We start from the raw sequence: 22,691 nt of genomic DNA on the forward strand, positions 1-22,691 counted from the left end.
TGAACTATAATTGCTATTTAGCTATAATTACTATTTGGAGAGAAGGTAAGTAGAGGTCTAATCATCTCAGGGTGAATGAGTTTGGCCCTCTTTGGCATACCGTGGGAACTCAACTACACCCAGTTGGGAACTCTGCCTATCTTCCTTTTTTTTTTTTTTTTTTTTTTCTGATGCTGGTCCTAGGGCTTGAACTCAGGGCTGAAGCACTGTGAGTTTTTTTTCCTCAAAGCTAGCATTCAACCACTTAAGCCACAGCTCCACTTCCAGAATTTTGCTGGTTAATTGGAGATAAGAGTCTCATAGACGTTCCCATGGGGGCTGGCTTAGAATAGCAACCCTCAGATCTCAGCATCCTAAGTAGCTAAGGCAACAGGCGTAAGCCAGCAGGAACTTCCCCCTTTGATGGTGATAGTCTCAATAGTGATGCACACCATCTTTCCAGGGGCAGGGCATGCTTCGTGGTGGGGGGGGGGGTGGCTTAATATACTTCACAGTAGCCACTACACGGCTACAATTCTATAAGGAGAAGCAGAGGGGTCAATTTCCAGTTGTTGGTAGAGCTGGGACTTGAACCTACAGCATTTGAGTGTGAGCTAAGAAGCTAACCCTCTAGATACAGGCTTCAGCTCTTGTTCATTACCTCCAGTCCTTTGGTAAAAATGGATCAGAGTGGCAGCTTCCTTCCACAGAAAGCGCTTTCTATGTTTGCTTATGACAGCTCTTTTTTCCTCAATGCTATATTTTAGCCAATCATAAAATAGCCTTAATAGAGGCCTTCCGGGTATGTTGCAGGATACATGTAGTCATTGCATATTCTTTATCTCATTCTCTTTTTTTTTTTTTTTTTTTTGGCAAGTCCTGGGGCTTGGACTCAGGGCCTGAGCACTGTCTCTGGCTTCCTTTTGCTCATGGCTAACACTCTACCACTTGAGCCACAGCACCACTTCTGACTTTTTTTGTTTATGTGGTGCTGAGGAATCGAACTCAGTGCTTCATGCATGCTAGGCAAGCACTCTATCACTGAGCCACATTCCTAGCCCCTCTTATCTCATTTTGATTTGCATAAATTTCAGAGTCAGAGAAATAAGTGAGCTTTTGTAAGCAAGTGAGGAACGCTCCTATCATGGCTCTAGCTTGCAGCATTAAAGCCACAGGAAAAGGCCAGGAGAGGATATACATAGGCTGATGCAGATGCCACTCCTCCCATCATGGTGTCTCTTGCCTCAGAGTGCTTTCCAGGGGCTGGCCATAGGCTCACAACCGGCCCTCGGTCCTTCATTTGCTGCAGGTCATCCAAGCTGATGTACTTGCTCAGCTCAATCACTTTGTCCATCCAGAAGATGTCTGTCATCCCGTGATCTGAGAAGATGATGACATTCAGCAGGTCCTTCAGGCCCCGCTCCTGTGGGGTGGGCAGAAGAGGTCACTACTCACCTGCAGGAACTCTCCCCAAGAGGTAATATTAACATTAGCTAGAAGTCAGCAGTGTCAGGACTTCTTTGTTCTGAATGTAACAATCAACCCATCTGTTCTGAAAATATGGTTCAAAAACTAGGTGCCAGTGGCTCATGCCTATGATCCTAGCTACTCAGGAGGCTGAGATCTGAGGATCATGGTTCAAAGCCAGTAGGCAGAACAGTCTCCATGAGACTCTTACCTCCAATTAGCCTCTCAAAAACTGGAAGTGGCACTGTGGCTCAAGTGGTAGAGCACCAGCCTTGAGCACAAAGAGGCTCAGGGACAGTGCCCAGGCCCTGAGTTTAAGTCGTGCAACCAGCCACCACCACAACAACAATAACAACAAAAAAGATGGTTCAAAGTCATGACAGAAGTGTCTGAGGGAGGGGCAGGGCAAGTGTGCCCACAAGATCACATACACTTCTAGCTTTTGGGGTACCCTCACTGTTTTTATTTCTTCTACTCTTTCAACAAACTTGTGTGGTGATGTGAGACCAGTCTGGCTCCTATTACCGATATGAAAATGGAAAGCTAGGAAAAAGAAAACAAACAATAAAACCAAAGGAACAAACATAAACTTGGCATGAAGTCATTCAGCCAGAATCTAGGTCTGGCCTTCATGTTCACCAGAAGCATGTGATCACACTTACACCTGGAACAGCTGTCCAGCCCGGGTAGATGGAAAGCCACATCTCAACCCCATGGGCCCTGCGGTGGACCCGGGGAGTCTCCTGGTTCCTCTGGATGTGGTGTGAGAGGAGAAGGAAAGCTTGTACTGGCTTAGTGAGAAGGAAGGTGGTGAGAGGTGCCCTGGTACTGGAGAGAGCAAGAGGGCAGCAGGGGGGAGCTGTCTGAGCTTTGGGTCACCTGGATCCAGTGGGTCATGTACTTGAGGACAGTGTCCACGGCCTTGAGGGCGTCCTTTCTCTGCGGTGATGAAGGGCCATAGTGGTGGCCTTCCACGTCAATTCGCTCATGGTATATGGCTGCCAGGTCTGCACGGCCACTCCTAGAGGAGGCAGAGTGAGAGGGGCCCAGGTGAGGGAGGCCCTGAGGGCTTGCTTCCTTGACATCCCGTCCCCGCCCCACGCCCCACGCCAACCCTATCCTGGAAACCACGGCCCAAACTTCAAAATGAACAAGGTGATGGATGCTGAGTGTAAGGTTACTGGTGCCTTGGTCACTTATTCTGGACAGGCACTGGGAATTTTTTTAGGCCTTCAGGTTTACCATCAACTTTACTTACATTGAAAGGGCAGAAAACCAGAAAGAAGCAATTTGTGTTTGTTTTGTTTTCAGTCCTGGGGTTTGAACTCATGGCCTAGGCACTATCCCTGAGTAATTTTGCTCAAGGCTAGTGCTCTACCACTTTGAGCCACAGGGCCACTTTTGGTGTTCAGGTGGTTAGTTAGACATATGAGTCTCATGGACTTTCCTGCCCAGGCTGGCTTTGAACCACGATCCTCAGATCTCAGCCTCCTGTGTTTGCTAAGGATACATAGGCATGAGCCACTGGCACCTGGCAAAGGAAGCTGTTTAAATAACCATTGTTAAAGTATTCTGGACTTGATGGATGTCTCTAAATACAGCAGCGGATTATGGGTCTGACTGGCAGCGAAAGCAGCAATACCACAGCAGGCTTCAAGAGGGCAAAGCGGTTTAGTGTTTCAGGCCGAACGTCAGCAAACACACGAGGACACTTGTTCTTTGGGGATGTGGGAAAGTTCCATTCCAATTTGGACAGGGAATGAATTCCAGTGGTAACCACACTTCCACAGGCCTCAAACTCCCCCTCTGGGCCATCTATCAATGAGTGGTAAAAATCCAAGCTATTTACCCCTCAGTGCTTGGTTAAGAATGACTTAAAGTGGCATAAATGGGAAAAGGAGGCGGGAGGAGTAAGGGAGGGGAGGGAGACTCCAGAAAATATATTCCCTGCCCTCACACACTACTTGTTTCTGTGACTCCCTTTCCTAGATCTGGTTCCCTACTCATAAAGCACCTGAAAGAGACCAAAATAATGATGATGATGACAATGATATAACAAGAACTGACAACAGATGAAGCAATAGAAAAGAAATTCAAGATAATTTTTTATGCTACCAGGAGACAATACTACTCTTGGCAGATGGTTGTATTTCTCTGGAAAAACTATATTTTACACACACACACACACACACACACACACACACACACACACACACACAGAGTATGGTTTTCCTTGCACTGCAAGCATGAAGAATGTAAGACCATCTCTCAGGGCTTGCATGGTCTTTGATCTTGACATCCACAAGGAGGGAAGCAGCTGCGTAGCTGTTCAGAGAGCTCACATAACACAACCAGAGTCATATGGCCCAGGCATTCTCTCACATCAGGTCTAGTAGGGCAGATGTTACCTCTTCCAGAAGTTTCCTCTGGGGTTCCAAGGATGGGTTGAGTGGCCACATGGTCCTATGGCTATTGGAGGCTCACTTCTAGGCTCTGAATTTCTGTGCTGTGCTGTAATTGCCCACTTAGGTGCCCTTTTCCCTCTGTTAAACTGTGAGCTGCTTTCTCCCTAGGAAGGATGATTCATTCTCTTTTGTGTCTCAGCTCTAGCTCAGCCTTGGGCACCCTGGAACTGTAGCTATAACTGAATGGATAATAGTAAGTGCTCCGTAAGTTGTATCTACTGTGCGTCAAACACTCTGCTTGTGGGGTTTGGGTGTTTTGTTTTTTATTTTACATTCATTGTCTTGTTGGAGCCCTCAAAACAACCCTAAAAGGATTCAGGGGTTCAAGACCATTGTGAGCACCACAAAGCTGTTAGAGCAGGAGCCAGAATTCAAACTTGAGTGGCTCAAATGTAACCTTTGGCTTCAGAAGAACCCAGTAGCCCACACCAAGTGGAGCGTCTGCTTAGCCTCAGTGCTCTGTGGACATGCTCCCTACTGCCTCACAGAATCCCACCAAACCCTAGAGAGCTGGGTGTGAGATGTGATGAAGAGGCACAGGGAAACGGGGTCCCTCACTACTCCACACACAGAACTGTACATCTGGGGGCTGGCTCTGCCTCCAGAGTGGGGAGCTGCAGTGGATTGTGTCCTCACTGAAGGGCACATCCAGGCTGGGAATATTGCCTAGTGGTACAGTGCTTGCCTTGTATACATGAAGCACTGGGTTCGATTCCTCAGCACCACATAAACAAAAAAAAATCAGAAATGGTGCTGTGGCTCAAGTGGCAGAGTGCTAGCCTTGAGCAAAAAGAGGCCAGGGATGGTGCTTAGGCCCTGAGTTCAAGCCCCAGGACTGGCAAAAAAAAAAAAAAAAAAAAAGAATTACTGAAGGGCACTTCCAGATTTGTAGATGAAGAAACAGACCTGTGAAGGTTCTAGAAGGTTCTAGAAGGGACTCTCACAGATCTGTAGGATGCAATTAGAACTGCAAACCTTCCATCTCCAAAGGCCAAACACCTTTACCTCTCCTAAACCAGGCCTTTGGAAGTCTGCTCACTTCCACACTATCCTTTAAACTAGAGGGCAAATTCTCAAGTACATTCTGCCTGGAATTTTCTCTCATGTTTTACCAGGTGTCTGGGAACAGTTGTGAGAGTACAGTGGTCTCAAGTTAAGTGAAATTATTAGTCAACTGTTCTCTTTTTAGAACAAAACAAACTGACCCTTTTCTACCGAGGCTCATTACCACCCTCCTCCACAGTGTAGATGGGCTTCGGTTATTATTTAGTTGTTTCTCACCAATGATATTAGCATTATTCATACTTGCTAATGTGTGAATGACTAATCCAAATCCCCTCCACATCTCTAGCTCAGTTGGGCACAAAAAGTCACTTCAGGGTCCCACAAGTGTGTAGGCGGTGGGGAGAAGTTTGAATTAGGGAATCTCATGTTCATCCACAGGCTGAGACTTGTTTGAATCCCATGTTCACCAACAGAACTGGTGGTATTCCCCCACTGCTGTCTCTGAACATGGGGGAAGGTTACCAAAAAAAAAAATCTCTCCTGCAGGTAAGTCCTACTGTTTATTCCCTTCCAGTTTTAGCATCTTGGGCATTCAGGTGTACTGATTCAGAATACACCATCTGTCTAAACAGGGTCCACACTTAGAGCACGGGGCTCATTTGTGGGGAAAATCCTTTCAGACAGTGGAGACTTACTACAGTGAGGCGTCTTCAAAAACAAGGTTTAATGTGCAATTAAAGTCTGATGAAATATTTCTAAGTCTGTCCACTTTACTTATTGAATATTATTCATTTAATTTGTGTAGTTGGTGTAATTGGTGTAATTGGTGTGTGTGTGTGTGTGTGTGTGTGTGTGTGTGTGTATTGGTGCTTGAACTCAGGACCTTGTGCTTTCACTTATCTTTTTCCCTCCTGGCTGGCACCCTATCACTTGAGCCACACCTCTACTTAGGCCTTTTTGGTGGTTAATTGGATTTGAGTCTCACAGACTTTTCTGCCTATGCTGGCTTCCAACTATAATCCTCAATTCTCAACCTCCTGAGTAGTGAGGATTACAGGTGTAAGCCACCAGCATTCAGAAAGATCTCTTCATTTTAAACATTCACCATGAGGTAGCAGACACCAGGCTGATTTTAGGAAGACTGTTTACCACTTTTATAAACCTCTATGAGGTCAGAACACTATTAAGAATCACAGTTTCCCTCATGGCTGGGTTTCAGGAAACTGCCAGCCCAATAAGCCAGGAACACTTGTCATGGGAGGCTTGTTTTTTGAGGATTGCACGTGTGAGAGGCTTTTATATTCAAATTTCATTGGTTCATTAGGGGATCGAAGTCTCTAAGAGCTGAGAGCTTTAGCCTGTTTGGAACTTTGCAGACAACTGTTTGGTAGGCAGCTGTTTCCCACTAGGGTCTGGTCTCCATCACAGGTCAGCTTGTTTTTAAAGGATTGGTCAGGTAGGGAGAGGTAAGTGGAAAACTCTAAGATCTTCTTCCATTGTCTGTTTACAACTTTAAGGCTCAGGATCCAGCCAGAAGGGCTTGTGGCCATCCACCCAGTTCCTTGCAAGCTTCACGTGTCCATTAGTCCTGGGACTTCAGGGACACCCATGTCTCCCATCACCTTAGGATTCTTTCCAGGTCGCTTTGTAACATCAAGAGTTTATAATGATTGGGCACTGGTGGCTCACCCTTGTAATCCTAGCTATTCAGGAGGCCAAGATCTGAGGATTGGATTGTAGTTTGAAGCTGACCCAGGTAGGAAAGTCCACGAGACTCTTATCTCCAATTAGCCATAAAAAAATCAGAAGTAGGGGCTGGGAATATGGCCTAGTGGCAAGAGAGCTTGCCTCGTATACCTGAAGCCCTGGGTTCGATTCCCCAGCACCACATATACAGAAAACGGCCAGAAGTGGCGCTGTGGCTCAAGTGGCAGAGTGCTAGCCTTGAGCAAAAAGAAGCCAGGGACAGTGCTCAGGCCCTGAGTTCAAGGCCCAGGACTGGCCAAAAAAAAAATTAGAAGTCGAGCTGTGGTTTAAGTGGTAGAGTGCCAGCCTTGAGCATAAAAGCTAAAGGACAGTGCCCAGGCTCAAAGTTCAAACCCCAGAGCAAGCAAGCAAACAAACAAACAAACAAGGAAAAACCCCACCAAGGTTGTAATGTCACATCCATTTTGCTTACAGGAGTGAGTTATGAATAAAGAGGAATTAGAGAGAGAAGGGAAGAAATTTATAGGGATTATTATTGACTTGTTTCAAAGAGGCCTCAATGTTATAAGCCACCTTTGTATTAAACAAGGTTTTCCCCACAAACAAGCCCAGTGCTGGAAGTGTGGCCAGCTAGTCAGGTGATATATTGTGTAAATCAGCACTACATGAATGCTGACAATGCTAGAACATAGAGCAACATTTAGAAATAAGGGCCTAATGTGATTTCTGTCTTTGCAGTGCTGTACAGAGCACTGCCCACAAAACTTGCCCAAAAGACACTGGATCTAACTACTTAATTAGTGTTCAGACTTTGTAAACTTAGCTGTTACCTGCTAGGAACCCAATAAGATAAAAAATATTTTGATCTGACAGAGAAAGCAATCCCCAAATTATAGTCATTTTTTGCCAGTCCTTGGCTTGGTTAATCAGTCATAAGAATCTCATGGACTTTCCCCATCAGATTGGCTTTAAACCATGGTTCTCAGATTTTAACCTCCTGAGTAAGTAGGATTGAAGACCTGAGATACCATCACCCAGCATCCAAATTCTAGTCCTATTATCCTCTGTACAATTAGGCACTTCTGCCTCTAACAATACTCAAGGCTTCCTATTCTCCAACACTGCAAAGACTGGGTATGGATCTTCATGTTCTTCTAACTAGCCGGGCACTCTCCTCACTCCTCTAGTAGTAAAGTGACTTGAACGTTGGTATCGTTCCAGAAAAAGATGTAATAAATACATGATGAAGTTTTTATTTTGAAAATCCTTTCCTTTGTTCCCTTCCTTCATCCTTTCTGTTCCATCCCTCCCTCTCCTCCTCCCTCAATTATTTATTTATTATAGTTTATTTATTTATTTAGTATCAGTAGGGATTTAACTCAGGGCCTTGAGCATGCTAGGAAAATGCTGTACTTCTTGAGCTCCCAATCCTTTTGTTTTTACTTTTCTTTTGAGATAAAGTCTCCTTAACTTTGCAAGGGCTGGCCTTAATGTTCCTGCCACCATTTCCTGAATTGCTGGGATATAGGTGTATGCCCCTATACCCAGCTTAAAAATTACCGCTTAATGGGCATTGGAACAGCACAAATCTTGATTCCCATTCCCTCTTCTCTTCTCACTAACAAGGTGGGCTCCAATGAATGGCAAAAGAAGTCTCTAAACCTCAGTGTCTCCACCCAAAAAGTCTATCCAGTACCTATACTGGACATTGAATGGGTTGATGTTTTCAGAAGGCTTGCTACACAGAAAAAGAGAAGGGGAAGGAATGCCCTCTGCTTTTACTTCCCTGCCACAGGAGATGGAGGAAAGAGAGGAACCCAGGCTCAGCTGAGCCTAAACTACCTTCTCACCCCTCCTTTCTTAGTCCAGAAAGGGGAAGGCCAAGACAGCTGAGACACTTTCCCTGTAGAAATTGCTGACTTGTCATCTGTTCATCCTTTTCCACTGCAGCAGCCCCTGAGCTTCTGGATGTTGAATGACTTCTCTGGAGTTGTGCTCACCAGCTATACCTGCAGTCCCACAGCCCGCCCAGTTCCCAACCCACCCTTTGGTGAGGAGGCATCATGGTCAACCAGCTGGGCCAGGATGGAGGAGGCTGGCAGGGTTCTCTGGCTGCCTCCCTCGCACCTTCCTCACCCCCCAGGAGCTTCTTACAGCTTAATCTGGCTTTCACACCAGGCATCTTTTCCTGCTCACTGAGTCATGGAAGCCCTGCAAACAGAGCTCCGGGAGGATGGGCTCAGAGTTGTGCATCACAAACAGCCATCATTTTGGTCAGACAGGACAATAGTACATGCCAGGGTGCTAAGTGCTGAGTCCCCGTGTGGGAGCAGAAGACAGGAAGCACAAGGTGTGGCTGCTAGTGGTTGCATAAGGTACTGAGCAGGCTCGAGAGACCCCAGCTCTGCAAAAGCCCAGGCCCTGGACATTCCCAAAGAAGCCCATTTCAAACAGGCGTCTCTCCATTTTTCCTCACTGTCTGACTACTGCAGACAGACTTGGTAGGAGGATGGAAGCTTCACAAGCAGGCGAGACCCAGGAGAGTAAGGACTATGCCCTTGTGGAAAGAGCTGAGTGCTACCCCCACCCCCCAACCCACTGCCTTGTGAGATCCAAGGCACAGTGTTTAACTTTCAGAGTATTAGTGCCGCCTTTCTGTAAGACAGGAAGAGCAACATCTATGTTATCGGGTGGGTGAGAAAGAAAGAAATGGGTTAATGGAAACAAAATCATTAGGCCCCAAACTAATGGTATTAAAAAATATCCATTCTTAAAAAAAAATAAAAAATATCCATTCTTATCCCTTTTCTTTTCCTCTATGCTAAGAAGTGGTCTAAGTGCAAAGTAGCATCTTGAAAAGATCTGACTGGTTTCTGGAAAGCTTTATGAGCTTTGGAAGGCAATGCCAGGGTCAAACATGACTGACCTATCTGGGCCTGTTTAAATGTCTCTGGATAAGACTCCATGTTTAAGTGGGGGTTTTGTTGTTGTAGTTCTTCGTTTTGATAGTACTAGTTTTTGAACTCAGGTCTTCATGATTGCTAGCCAGGCACTCTACCACTTGAACTATACCCCCTAAACTATTTTGCTTTAGTTAGGTTTCAGCTAGGGTCTTATTTTTGCTTAGAGTGAGCCTTAGACTGCAGTCCTTCTATCTATGCCTCCTAAATAGCTGGGATTACAGACTTGAGCCATCAAGCTCGGTTTATCTGTTGAGACAAGTTATTGAGAAATTTTTCCCTAGGCTGACCTCAAACTCTGAATTTTTTTTTTTTTTTTTTTTTTTTTTTTGCCAGTCCTGGGCTTTGGACTCAGGGCCTGAGCACTGTCCCTGGCTTCTTTTTGCTCAAGGCTAGCACTCTGCCACTTGAGCCACAGCGCCACTTCTGGCCGTTTTCTATATATGTGGTGCTGGGGAATTGAACCCAGGGCTTCATGTATATGAGGCAAGCACTCTTGCCACTAGGCCATATTCCCAGGCCCAAACTCTGATTTTTATCTCTCTGCCTCCGTACTTTGCATCATAGACATTAGCCACCATGTCCACAATGTTAATAGTCTCCCCTACTTTCTATCAAGGACTATGTACCTCCTGTCCCATTCTCCTGGCAAAATGTTTACATGTTGTAAATAGTACTGACTTGGAAAAATGTGTTCTCATGTTTGGACATTGGTGTGAAAACTCTTACGTGTTCTTCAAATCCTAGCTAGGAATCTGAGCAGAAACCAGGAGGTAAGCTATAGCATTCTATTCATGCTTCTTCACTCAGGGCTATCTGATAGAAAGATAACTAATTACAGGACTTGGCCTAAGCACACCTTCCATGAGAACGAATGATTCCTGTGAGCCACATCATTGCGAGCATGTTGCCACAGACAGAGTTCTTGATTGTGTCAGCCTCTTCTGGACTGGGCACCTTGTCATGTTTACTTCACTCCTGAAGAGGACTAGACTTAGAAACTCTCAAAGACTTAGACTCCTGAAAAATAATTGACCTACAACCTCCAGGTTTTAGTTTGCTTTGTAAGACAGTAATGAGAAATGTTGTAATAATGCAAGTTTGGTCAAAGAAAGTATGTCTCCTTTTGGGGAGGGTTGGAATCATTTCACTACTTCCATACTAGCACAGCTGGCCTATTCCACTTCCTCTTGGCTTTCCTCTCTCATCTCAAGTGCTGTCTGTCTTTTGAGATAAGGTCCTTCTTTTTCACACACACTATTCAAAGGGGCTGTTTCTGCTGGCCCCATTAACTCTTTCAGTGTGACCGAAATAAGGCCATAAGGCAGTTGCATCAGTCTGATTCAGTCCTGCCCAGGCTCTCACTAACCAGCTCCAGGACCATCACTCCTGCTGTGTACTATGAATGGTATCCAAAGCTCATGGCCATGTACACCAAAGTCAACATGAACACTTCTGAGCTAGGCAACAGGGCTCTCACACCATGTTAAGACCGGGACTGGCACCACCTCTCCACATTGCCAGCTCTTCTCGGCCTTTTTCTCTAAAGGAGACCAATGCCTTGACTACTATGCACACGTCACTACCAACAACAACAACTACAACACACCCTCCTGATTACCAAAATAAAGATGCCATTCTCCAGCATTCCATTACTTTGTCATGTGGCTTGCAAAGGAAAAATCAAACCAAAATAACCCTTTGTGCAAAATAGCAACCTTTTTGAGGAGGAAGAGGAGCCAAGCACTTATTCCTCCAGCATTCTGCTGTCCCTGAAGGGTTCTTAGCACTAGCAGCATCTCAGCCTGTGTGGACCTGAGATTCTTATGTCTATGAGCCCCTGCTTTGAACCTGTGAACCACTCTATTGTAGCTAAGAGAGAGTCCATTCAGCCTCAAGACAAGATAAATGGAAAAGAGATCATGCTGGCAACAGACTGGTGGGTAATTTTCTGGTATTTGTATGACAACTGTAAGTTCCAAACTTTCCTATTTGGCCTGCAGTGGGATGCAGAGAACTGTAGCATTGTAGATATGTTGGAAACCGCATCGGTTAGACATTGAGTTATTCCAAAGTCCCAACTCTGTGCATCTGCTGTTCATGTTGTCCTATTCTGCCTGGAGTGTGTAAACTAGATGGCAACAAAATATTCTAGTGTGTCATATCAAGGAAAAGGAAGCAATGTAAGCCTAGAGCTAATGGCTCAAGCCTATAATCCTAGCTGCTCAGGAGGCTGAGCTCTCGAGGACTAGAGTTTGAGGTCAGCTCAGGCAGAAATGTCCAGGGACTCTATCTCCAAAATAACCAGAAAAATGCCAGGTTAAGAGACATAGCTCAAGTGCCAGTCAAGCAAGCAAGTTGAGCAAGTGTGGGACTTTGAGTTGAGGTCCAGGCAGTGTAAAAGAAAGAAATAAAGGAAGGAAGGAAAGAAGGAAGGGAGATAGGAAGGGAGGGAAAAAGAGGAAGGGAGGAAGGAAGGAAGGAAGGAAGGAAGGAAGGAAGGAAGGAAGGAAGGAAGGAAGGAAGGAAGGAAGGAAGGGAAGGAAGGAGTATAAGAAGCAAGATCATATAGAACATGTGTTTTGTAAAACATGTAAAGAACATTCATTTAAAAGTATTTCTCAAATGGATCTGTGGCTCAAGTGGTAGAGCTAGAGCACAAGAAGCTCAGAAACAGGACCCAGGTTCTGAGTTCAAGCACCAGGACTGGCACAAAAAATAGAGTATTTCTCCTGGAATCTGCCCCTTATTTCATGGAAGTGGAGCGTTCTCAAAGTCAAGGGAGGCAAGACTTCCTTTTTCCTTTGATAGCTGCCACTGACCCTGCAGCTTGAAGTAGAAAGGGAAGTGAAAGAATAAAATTCAAAATGGCCATGTGACCTCAGAGTTAATTCAGGTGGTTAGGGCTGGTGATCTGCCCACTGTGTTTAGCATGGGTTGGCTCTCCCTGGACCAGCCACAAACTATACTCCTTTTTTTGGAGGATGAAAGTCCTGCCCAGGTTCCTACACTCTGATCACTATTAATCTTCTGCTTTGACTTTTTTAAGAAATGCATTCAGCAGCCAAGATGACCTCAAGTCCAACCCTGGAAAATTGAGACCCCACCATTTCCTCAGCCTCTGACTTCTAATGCAGGTTCTCCACTGGCCTGTCTTTTGTTTCCTTTTGCTTTGTTTTTGATGGTGGTACTAGCATTTGAATTCAGGGATTTGCACCTGCTAGAAAGATACTCTACCACTTGGGCCACACAACCCAATCCTTTTTACTCTGGTTTTTGCTTGTTGTTGTTTTTTCTAGATAAGGTCTTATAGTTTGCCTTGGCCAATCTGGACTGATATCCAACTGCTTTGCCCTTCTGCTGTGTAGCTGAGGTGACAGGCATCTGCCAGCACACCTGATTTCTTCGTTGAGATGATGTCTCACAAACTGTTTTGTCCAGGCTGGTCTGGAATGGCCATCTTCCTGTTCTCAGCCTCCCGCATAGCTTAGGTGACAGGCATGTAGCTCCACTCCCATTTACTGGTTAGGATGGGGAATCTCAAAGCTTTTTTTTTTTTTTTTCTGGCCTACTGATCTTAGCCTTCCAAGTATCTAGGATTACAAAGATGAACCACCGTGCTGAGCTGGGCTGCCTTTTGCATGACCTTTTCCAGTGATTTCTGGTAGTAACCTAAGACTTTATCTTGAGTTATTTGGTAATCAGTTTCTCTGACAGATTCATGTGTGCTCTTCAGAGCAGCATTATTAATTTCTACATTTTTCAAATCTTATGTCATTGTTCCATGTGAGAAGAGAGAAAACTTCCATGTGAATAACATGTGAATGTGTTTTGTACCTCTCCAAGGAAGGGTAGAAGCAGCAATTTCCCAAAACTTCATTGTTCACAGACATCACCTTTTTGCCTAATCCTGATGTCATAGAAATGCAACTGCTCACTAAGTCATTATTAGGAAAATGTTGGTACTTCTTTGTTGTCCAACAACACACAAAAATAAACAGATCCAAAATCTTGGGGATTGCCTTTCTCTTAATTCAACATTTCCAGAGTACCCTGCCTGAAATTACTTTCTTAAAATTATAACCTAGTGTATGAGGGACAAGGTAACAAACAGTACAAGAAATGTATCCAATGCCTAACGTATGAAACTGTAACCTCTTGTACATCAGTTTTATAATAAAAAATTTAAAAAAAAATTATAACCTAGTAGTAGCCAAGAGTCACCATAAAAAAACTATCCAAAACCTTATTTCACCTATGTTGGGGCCCCTTAATACACTTCAGTTCCCATTGTGGGTGCTGGGAACCAGAGTAATGGTATGACCGAGGATTGGGACACTTACTTGAGTGAGTCTAGAGCATCACTGACAGCATTGGCAAAGTTGATATCCGTTGGTACATTTTTATATTCCAGGCAGTATGTAGGTCTGACCCCGAGAATCTCAACTTCACAGCCTAAGAAGGAAAAAGATGGTAAATGATTACTCTTTAAGGTAGGGTTATGAAGCTGATGTAAGAGACTAGCTATCATTAGTCTAAAGAAAATGATGTTCATTTTCAGGAACTGCTTAGCCAGGCACTGATGACTCATGTCTATAATCCTAGCTTCTCAGGAGGGTGAGATCTGAGAATCTCAGCTCAAAATCAGACTGGGAAGACAAATCCCAGAGACTCTTGTCTCCATTAACCAGCAAAATGCCAGACTAGAGATTTGGCAGCTCAAGTGATAAAGCACCAGCCAAGAATAAAAAAACCTAGTGAGATTATGGAGGCTGTGAGTTCAAGTCTCATTATTGACACAAAAAAATAACTTGTTATGAATAAGTGATGCGTTTAACTCTACTTTTTGCCTCACTGAAGCAGAGGCTCTTAAATGTCATTCCTGTGCAAGAGTGGTGGCCTGTGGCAGAGACACTAATAATTTGATAATGGAAACAAAGTAAAAATTAATAAACATATAGAAATATCTTCATTAAAGTTTGTTTTCTATGTACTTTTCAAAACTATGAAGTCTCAACTGGGAGAGAGTAGGGGAGGAGTAACATTGTCCAAAAAGAAATGTACTCTTTACCTGATTTATGTAACTATAACTCCTCTGTACATCACCTTTATAACAATAAAATATTTAAAATAAATAACATATGACAAAAAAATCTATGAAGTCTTCTAGTGTGCCTTGCCTGTTCTAGAATCAAGTGTTGGAAGGATCTAATTCGTTAGATATTTATGAAATAGGCATTTCACTCAAAAGAGACACCCTGAAAGCACTAAAGGAAGGAGTAGGAGAAACACTTGGGCTCCTTGGCGCAGGACGGAACTTTCTTAACAATGACCCAGAAAGGCTACAAATCAAAGAAAGGTTGGACAAATGGGACTGCATCAAACTGCAGAGCTTCTGCAGGGCAAAGGACATAGCTCGCAAGATAAACAGAAAGTCCACAGACTGGGAGAAGATCTTTACCGGACATTCAATGAACAAAGGCCTCATCTCTAAAATATATGCAGAACTAAAAAAATTACCTTCCTCCAAAACAAAACCGCAAAGAACCAATAGCCCCCTCATCAAGTGGGCTAAAGACTTACAAAGAGACTTCTCTGATGAGGAAATGAGAATGGCCAAGAGACATATGAAAAAGTTCTCTACATCACTGGCCATAAAAGAAATGCAAATCAAAACAACATTGAGATTCCATCTCACCCCAGTAAGAATGTTATATATCAAGAAAACTAACAATAACAATTGTTGGAAGGGTTGTGGCCAAAAGGGAACCCTCCTTCATTGTTGGTGGGAATGTAAACTGGTTCAGCCACTCTGGCAAGCAGTATGGAGATTCCTCAGAAGGCTAAATATAGAACTCCCCTATGACCCAGCAGCCCCACTTTGGGGCATCTATCCAAAAGACCACAAACAAAATCACAGTAATGCCACCAGCACAACAATGTTCATAGCAGCACAATTTGTCATAACTAGAATCTGGAACCAACCCAGATGCCCCTCAGTAGACGAATGGATCAGGAAAATGTGGTACATATACACAGTGGAATTTTATGCCTCTATCAGAAAGAATGACATTGCCCCATTTGTAAGGAAATGGAAGGACTTGGAACAAATTATACTAAGTGAAGTGAGCCAGACCCAAAGAAACATGGACTCTATGGTCTCCCTTATTGGGAATAATTAGCACAGGTTTAGGCAAGTCATAGCAGAGCATCACAAGAGCCCAATAGCTATACCCTTATGATCACATAAGATGATGCTAAGTGAAATGAACTCCATGTTATGGAAACGATTGTTATATCACAGTTGTAACTACTTTCAACGTCCCATCTGTATCTGTAGCTTCTATTATTTATGATGTCCTTGTATCACTTTCCTGTGGTTGTACCTATACTATCTCTGTAATCTTATCTGAGTATATTGGAAACCGTGTATACTGGTATTAGAACTAGGAAATTGAAAGGGAATACCAAAATTGAGAGACACAGGGTAAAAAAAGACAAACAACTACAAAAGCAATACTTGCAAAACTGTTTGGTGTAAGTGAACTGAACACCTCAGGGGGGTAAAGGGAAAGTGGGAGGAGGGAGGGGGGTATGAGGGACAAGGTAACAAACAGTACAAGAAATGTATCCAATGCCTAACGTATGAAACTGTAACCTCTCTCTGGACATCAGTTTGATAATAAAAAATTGGAAAAAATTTAAAAAAAAGAAATAGGCATTTCACTATCCTATGACACACAAAGACTAACTGGACTTAGCATTCCAGTAGATGAGTTAACAGATGTTCCCCAAGTTTAAAGCAAGGGTTCTGCGCCATGGCTATGACTCACCCAACATGCCATAGGAGAACCAGAGGCATGTGAGTGGGTTCAGTCTCTCAGTCTCTCTGCCCCCTCTTCTCTTATTCTCAGAAGTCAGAGCAGAAGAAAGATGAAGCACGGAGTCATATACAGTGTGAACACATTAAACAAAGGAATAGTTCATGTCCTGTATGAGCCAGAATAGGACAGCACAAGATTTTATCACACTACTGAGAATGGTGTATCCCTGAAAACTTATGACTTATTTATAGAAAATAGCCATTGACCACAGAAAACTAAAATCATGGAAAGGAACACTGGGTCAGTGGGGACTACTATATGAGGCATAGATCTTAAAGTGGATTCTTGTGTCACTGTCATTCACTGGGGATAGGTTGTTAGGCAATATTAAGATAATTTTTATTATATACATGCTTTCTCTAGCAAAACACTTCTAAGAACATATTCTAAAAATTGCAGTATAGTTCAGTATATACATTTAGCAAAATACCCCACAGGCATGAAAATGATGCCAGTTATATTTATTGATATAATATTGTAAGTAGAACAAAAGGCTAATATTGCAAGAGGAAATTCTTTTTTGTAAATATTTAAAGCATATTTATGTCCTTCCAAAAAAGTAAATACAACAAAAGGTAATAAAGATTAATTTTCTTGTGGCTTGTGTAGTAGACTTTTAGGTGGAGAGCTAAACTAAAATCTTGGTGAACTTCTCTTCCATCTATTATTACTATGGAAACAATAAGCTTTTCATTCTCTGGGTTTCTTTATGGCCAGAAATGCTCAGGTGGCCAAGTTCTGGGATCTCCTGAGGAACTGAACTCAGGATCTACTGAGATCTACAAAGAACTTATGGTGAAAAGCTTTTCTTCCTCATGAAAGATAAAGTTGTACTACTTGGCACTGCCTCTCCATCTTTTACAGGTTGGAATTCAGATAAAGAAGACATAGCCTCTGGACCTGTGGCACCCATCTTGAAGTTATGAGGTCATAATTATTCATATGAAAAATCTTCTCGTTCTCTTTCTCCTGCTCCTTCTTCCTCTTCCTCTTCCTCCTCCTTCCTCCTTCCTCCTTTCTTGTCCTCCTCCTCCTCTTCCTTCTTTTGTTGGTTGTAAGGCTTGAACTTGGAGCCTGGGCACTGTCCCTGAGCATTTTTGCTCAAGGCTAGTGCTCTGCCACTTTGAGCTACAGCTCCTCTTCTGGTTTGCTGGTGGTTAATCAGAGATAAGAGTCTCACAGACTTTTCTGCTTAAACTGGCTTTGAACCATGATCCTCAGATCTCAGCCTCCTGAGTACCTAGGATTATAGGCATGAGCTACCAGCACCCAGCTAATAGAACTTCTTGAATCTATTATTTGATGTAGCTGTAGATTTTAGAAAAAAATTATTTTCTCTCAAATACTACTTCTGTCTCCTTCCATCTCTCTTCTTCTATGGTCTTTGCATTGTGTTTCATATGTGTTTTGCGTGCTTTTCTGCCTTTTTATTCTTTTTGTTGCTCCACATTTTGCCTGGATATCTCTGTTAGTCCTAGAATTCTCTCCCATAAAAGATTTTTATTTACTAATTCAAGTCTCCATTTTTCCCTTAGTTCTTTCTTTATACTTCCTGAATATCTCATACCAATAGATTTGAATCTATTGTCTGTTTTGTTTCTCTTGATTTTGGAAGGCTAGGCCTTGTTTTCTATTTAGGGTTACTTTCTATTCTTTCTGGAAAATTTAGATATCATTTAATAGTTATATCTTGTTACCATCTAAAAGCAGGAGTCTTGGATTATAGTGGGCATCTAAGTTGAGGGCAAGCCACTCTCCACCCATAGTGGATTTTTTCAGGAATTAATGTGTCTCAAAACCCAGTTTCGTCTTTATGAAGGCCTATGTGTCACTCCTTATCTCTAGGATGCAGTAATTTGCTATCACATTTGAAAGTGTGGAATGTTTACTAGTCCTCTTCTTCTTGAAGGGTCCTGACTATGTTTTATTTAGATTGTTGTTATTATTGTATCAAAGTGCTTTTCCTTTATTTCTTATCCTATGATTCTGGCAAAGGTGTATTCAGGTATTAGCCTCCCAACTCCTGCTTTTGAGGTTAGCATTTAGCTGAACTAGAGATGTGATACCGGTATCCACCTCTCTCTACATCTCTGTCATGTGTACATGAATACAGACAATGAGCTTCAAACAGCTTAGCCTGTTGCTATATCAAATAGAAGAACCCCACATTTTGGCAAATAATTTTGAATGTAAAAATTATATTTTATTAGAAGTTGGCCTCTTGCTGATAGGAACAGAGTTGTTCTTTAACAATTAATTCATATGTCCATGGGCCAATAGAAAGCTCTTGAGAATGAGATAAGACTAGAGTCAATTCTAATTATATTTCTTAAATAAAAGATAGACATGGTGGCACGCACCTATAATGTTATTTGGGAGATGAAGATGGAAGAATCATGAGTTTGATTCTAGTAAAGTTATTGAGATCTTACCTCAAAAACAAACTAAAAACACAGAGCTGGGAGTATAGTTTAAGTGGTAGAGTCTTTGCCTAACATGTGTAAAGCCTTCCTTAGGTTCAGTTCCCAGTACAGAAAAAAAAAAAAAGTAGGGGGGAGGGGAGTTCTAAGAAAGCTGATGAAAATAGAAGCACTAATGTCATTTAAGTCGTTGTCAAAATTCACTCAGTAACGTATAATAAAATTTAAAATATCTCAACTAATAATTAAATTTTTCTTAAATAATTGAACAGTAAGCATTGGAAGCTACATTTTAAAAAGTTTTGTTACACTGTCACTAGATTTGCTCATTTTTCTGAGATTTTTGCCATCTGTTTGCTGCTGGGGCTTTTATAAATTGCCAGAATGACAGCAGCAATGCATCGTTGTGAGATAGGTGAATGAGAGTCATCCTTTTTTTTTATATAAAGAAGAGTAGTAACACATTTTCAGTGAGGATTATTTTAGCAATAAATATGAAAGCTAGGAGCCTTTAAACTATTTCCTTAAAATTATTCTTGCGCTTGAAAATCCTTTTTTTTTCTTTTTTTTCTTTTCTTTTTTTTTTTTTTTTTTGCCAGTCCTGGGCCTTGGACTCAGGGCCTGAGCACTGTCCCTGGCTTCTTTTTGCTCAAGGCTAGCACTCTACCACTTGAGCCACATCGCCCCTTCTGGCCACTTTCTATATATGTGGTGCTGGGGAATTGAACCCAGGGCTTCATGTATATGAGGCAAGCACTCTTGCCACTAGGCCATATCCCCAGCTCTCCCCCCTTTTTTTTTAATGCTGGTACTAGACCTTGAAATCAGGGCCTCACACTCTCCCTTGACTTTGTGCCTCAGGTTGGTATTCTACTGCTTGAGCCACAGTTGCAATTTCAGCTTTTTGGTGGCTAATTGAATAATAGTCTCATGTACTTTCTTCCCCTAGGCTCTTTTCAAATCTTGATCCTCATATCTCAGCCTCCTAAGTAGCTAGGTTTGCAGGTGTGAGCTCCCACACCTGGCTCTTGGAAATATTTAGGATCTCAGTTTGACTTCCAAGCTAGGAAAAGATACCATAGGAGGTGCATTCTATGGGAATTGTAATGTCCAGAAAACACCAAACCCAAAAGAGAAAGAACCTGCAACAAAAAGCCAATAGGGCATTATCATTTAGTATATGTTCAGATGATCCAAGAGCCAATGAGCCTATCTTAACCAAACAATGATCCCATATTAACCCATCAGAGATGTTCTGAATGCAAGTCCTGTAGGCACCATTAATTTGGATAGAAGGTATGGAGGGCCATGTGTCCCTAAAAGGAACAGAATGAACAACCAACTAGCCTAAGACTGAAGCAATTACACTTCTAATTTATTGGTCTCTCCAAAGTGAACTCTCAAAAGAGAAACACGTCATCTTATCACTAACGTCAAAACCCAGCCATGAATCAATGACAGGCAAAGGAAGAGCAGCAAAAAAATTACCCTGGCAATATAATGAATTATGAAGTAAATAGAGTTGCTGGTTTTAGAGACAGAAAAGTTAATTATTCCTAATGGATTTGTGTGGGCATTTAGTTTTGCTTTGTCTTTATCGGATAGAAATCAGCAGACTGGAGGGGGAGGGCTGTGGATTCACGAGCTGTTCTGTAATCAGTAGTCCGTGGGTTCCTTTTCTGGATTTGCCACAAGTTCTCTCTGTGAACATGAACGTGGGCGAGCATTGCCCAACCTCTAGGCTGCTGCCTCCAGGCCACTTTGATGGCTTCACAGAGAACATGCAGATTGGTCCAGTGAAGGCATCACAGATCAGCCCAACACAACAGAGAAGCATGCATTTCTGAGTCCGCATTAGTGATCTTTACTAACCTGAGAATAAGATTTTGTCTTCATGATAACTGTGAGGGTATGTTTTCCCTTTACTCCACTCTGTTCCTCGTCATTCCCAGGGAACTTGGAAAGGAATTGTCCTTAATTACCATTCGTCTAGCGTCTACCTTCTTACTGGAGATTCCCACCATATGCTTTCTCTAACAATGCAGTATATAAATACTCAGCAGGAAATATAGTGAAAGGAATCATAAGGACAAACCAACAAGTCTTATCATGGTGTCCATGTACCTTTGTGCAACAATTCAAGAAGTCTGAATGCATTTCTTCTTCAAAACAATGTTTACCCATCAGAAAATCATTTTAATAGATTTTTTCCACAAGACTTTACTGACATGAAGAGTAAAAAAAATCACATAAAGACAACTATGCTGTTCACAATGTGTTTGATGCCCATAGCTAGGACATCTCTGTGCAATTATCAGCTCTCACAACCACGGCCAGTGATCTTTAATCAAACCCCATCTTTTCTACAAGGGTTGTGGCTGGGAGAAGGCCATGTCCCAAGGTCTCCCACTTTGCCAGCCCATCACATCTCTGAGCTCTGGTAAGGTTCTACCAGGCCCAATGTTTCCCTAATGTGCCTTGCTTTTTGGTAATCCTCTCCAAGGACCACCAAGTTCAAACCATAAAAATCACATTTCTTTCAACTTCCCAGAGCCCAGGGCTCGCCTTCCAAGTGTGACTCCTGCTTGCCAACTTTGACACATCTTGTAACAATAACTCCTATGAGCTGCATTTTATGTGATGTGAGACAGGTGTGCAACTGTTGAATACATGTCTCAGGAGAGCTTATTAAAACAGCTAAGCCAATTAACTCTCATAGAAACACATAACCTTTTCCAGGAAACTACATCTGAAGCACAGAGCTTGTGGGAACAAGTCTTTGGGGGGAAAGGATGGCCTTTGATCTCAAAGGCCTTTTCCCCAGGGTGAGCCTGGCTCCCTGGTGATGGTAGTAATTCTCTTCAGATAGAGAGAAGGGTGAGGGAGGGGTGGGGAAGGGGAACTGGAACGCAGCTCACTGCTGAAGACTGGCCTTGTGCACAAGGAGAGAGCATGCCGGAAGGACAAGTTAGACAAGCAGCAGCTCGTCCTTCAGAGCTGAGTCTTGAAACTCAGATGAACATCACCCTGTGGGCACCGAAAGGGCTCCTAGGAAACAAAGGTGAGAGAAAGAGAATGTCATGCTCAAATTTGAGGTCTGCTAAAGGAGGCCAAAGGTAGAGCTTTAATTTCTTTCTGCATGGGTTTCTGATCTTGGGATCAGGACAAAAAAAAGTCTCTAGCTCACTAGTTCCACGTCTAATCACTACTGGAATTGTGGCTCTGGGGTGGGATGCCTCTTACAGAATCTTTAGGTCCAAAACATATGCTTGAAGAAATGTTGGTGCTGATGAAACACATGATGGTAGCTACCAAGGATATCAGCTTGTCTTCTGGATCGCATTACAGTCCTCAGCAAAACCTCTTTCCCCAAAGAGGACATTGCTTTCTGGACCTGGACCGGAGACATCAAACATTCAGGATCTATTCTCTCCTCCATGGAGCTGGTGCCTGGCTGCCTCGGTCCCTCTCTTCCCTGGAAATCCCACTTCTGGTCCGTCTCTGGCCCTCATGTCTTACCTCAATTCTCCTGACACTTTAACAGGGCCTTGGGTTCAGCCACCTTTGAGTTCTTGTACAAATTTTTGAGTTCTTGGTATGACTTCATAGCTTTATTTTGGGGTCAGACTCCCACATATGAAGTCAATCCAATTGGTGCAAATCAAAGCACTTTCCAGAACTTGAGGCCAGATTACAGCTATTGACAATATATTCCAGTCCATCCACTGCATGCTTGTGTATTTCATCCAACAAGCCCAACAAGCCTGAGAAGTGCATATCAGCGATTCTGTAGAAGGGTGATGA

At 42.9% G+C, this 22,691-nt stretch overlaps 1 protein-coding gene across 1 annotated transcript in view; it reads right to left on the reverse strand.

Annotated features, from left to right (window-relative positions):
- Positions 1 to 22,691, reverse strand: part of Enpp6 (ectonucleotide pyrophosphatase/phosphodiesterase 6) — an 81,941-nt gene that overhangs the window by 20,451 nt on the left and 38,799 nt on the right. The window contains exons 3-5 of the mRNA XM_048330752.1: positions 13,927 to 14,038; positions 2,326 to 2,467; positions 1,223 to 1,402 (exon numbers count right to left, since the gene is read on the reverse strand). Of these exons, the coding sequence (XP_048186709.1) occupies positions 1,223 to 1,402; positions 2,326 to 2,467; positions 13,927 to 14,038 (434 nt within the window). The remainder of the gene's footprint in view (positions 1 to 1,222; positions 1,403 to 2,325; positions 2,468 to 13,926; positions 14,039 to 22,691) is intronic.

The sequence above is a fragment of the Perognathus longimembris genome, chromosome 21 (genome assembly GCF_023159225.1).
Source record: "Perognathus longimembris pacificus isolate PPM17 chromosome 21, ASM2315922v1, whole genome shotgun sequence".
NCBI lineage: Eukaryota > Metazoa > Chordata > Mammalia > Rodentia > Heteromyidae > Perognathus > Perognathus longimembris.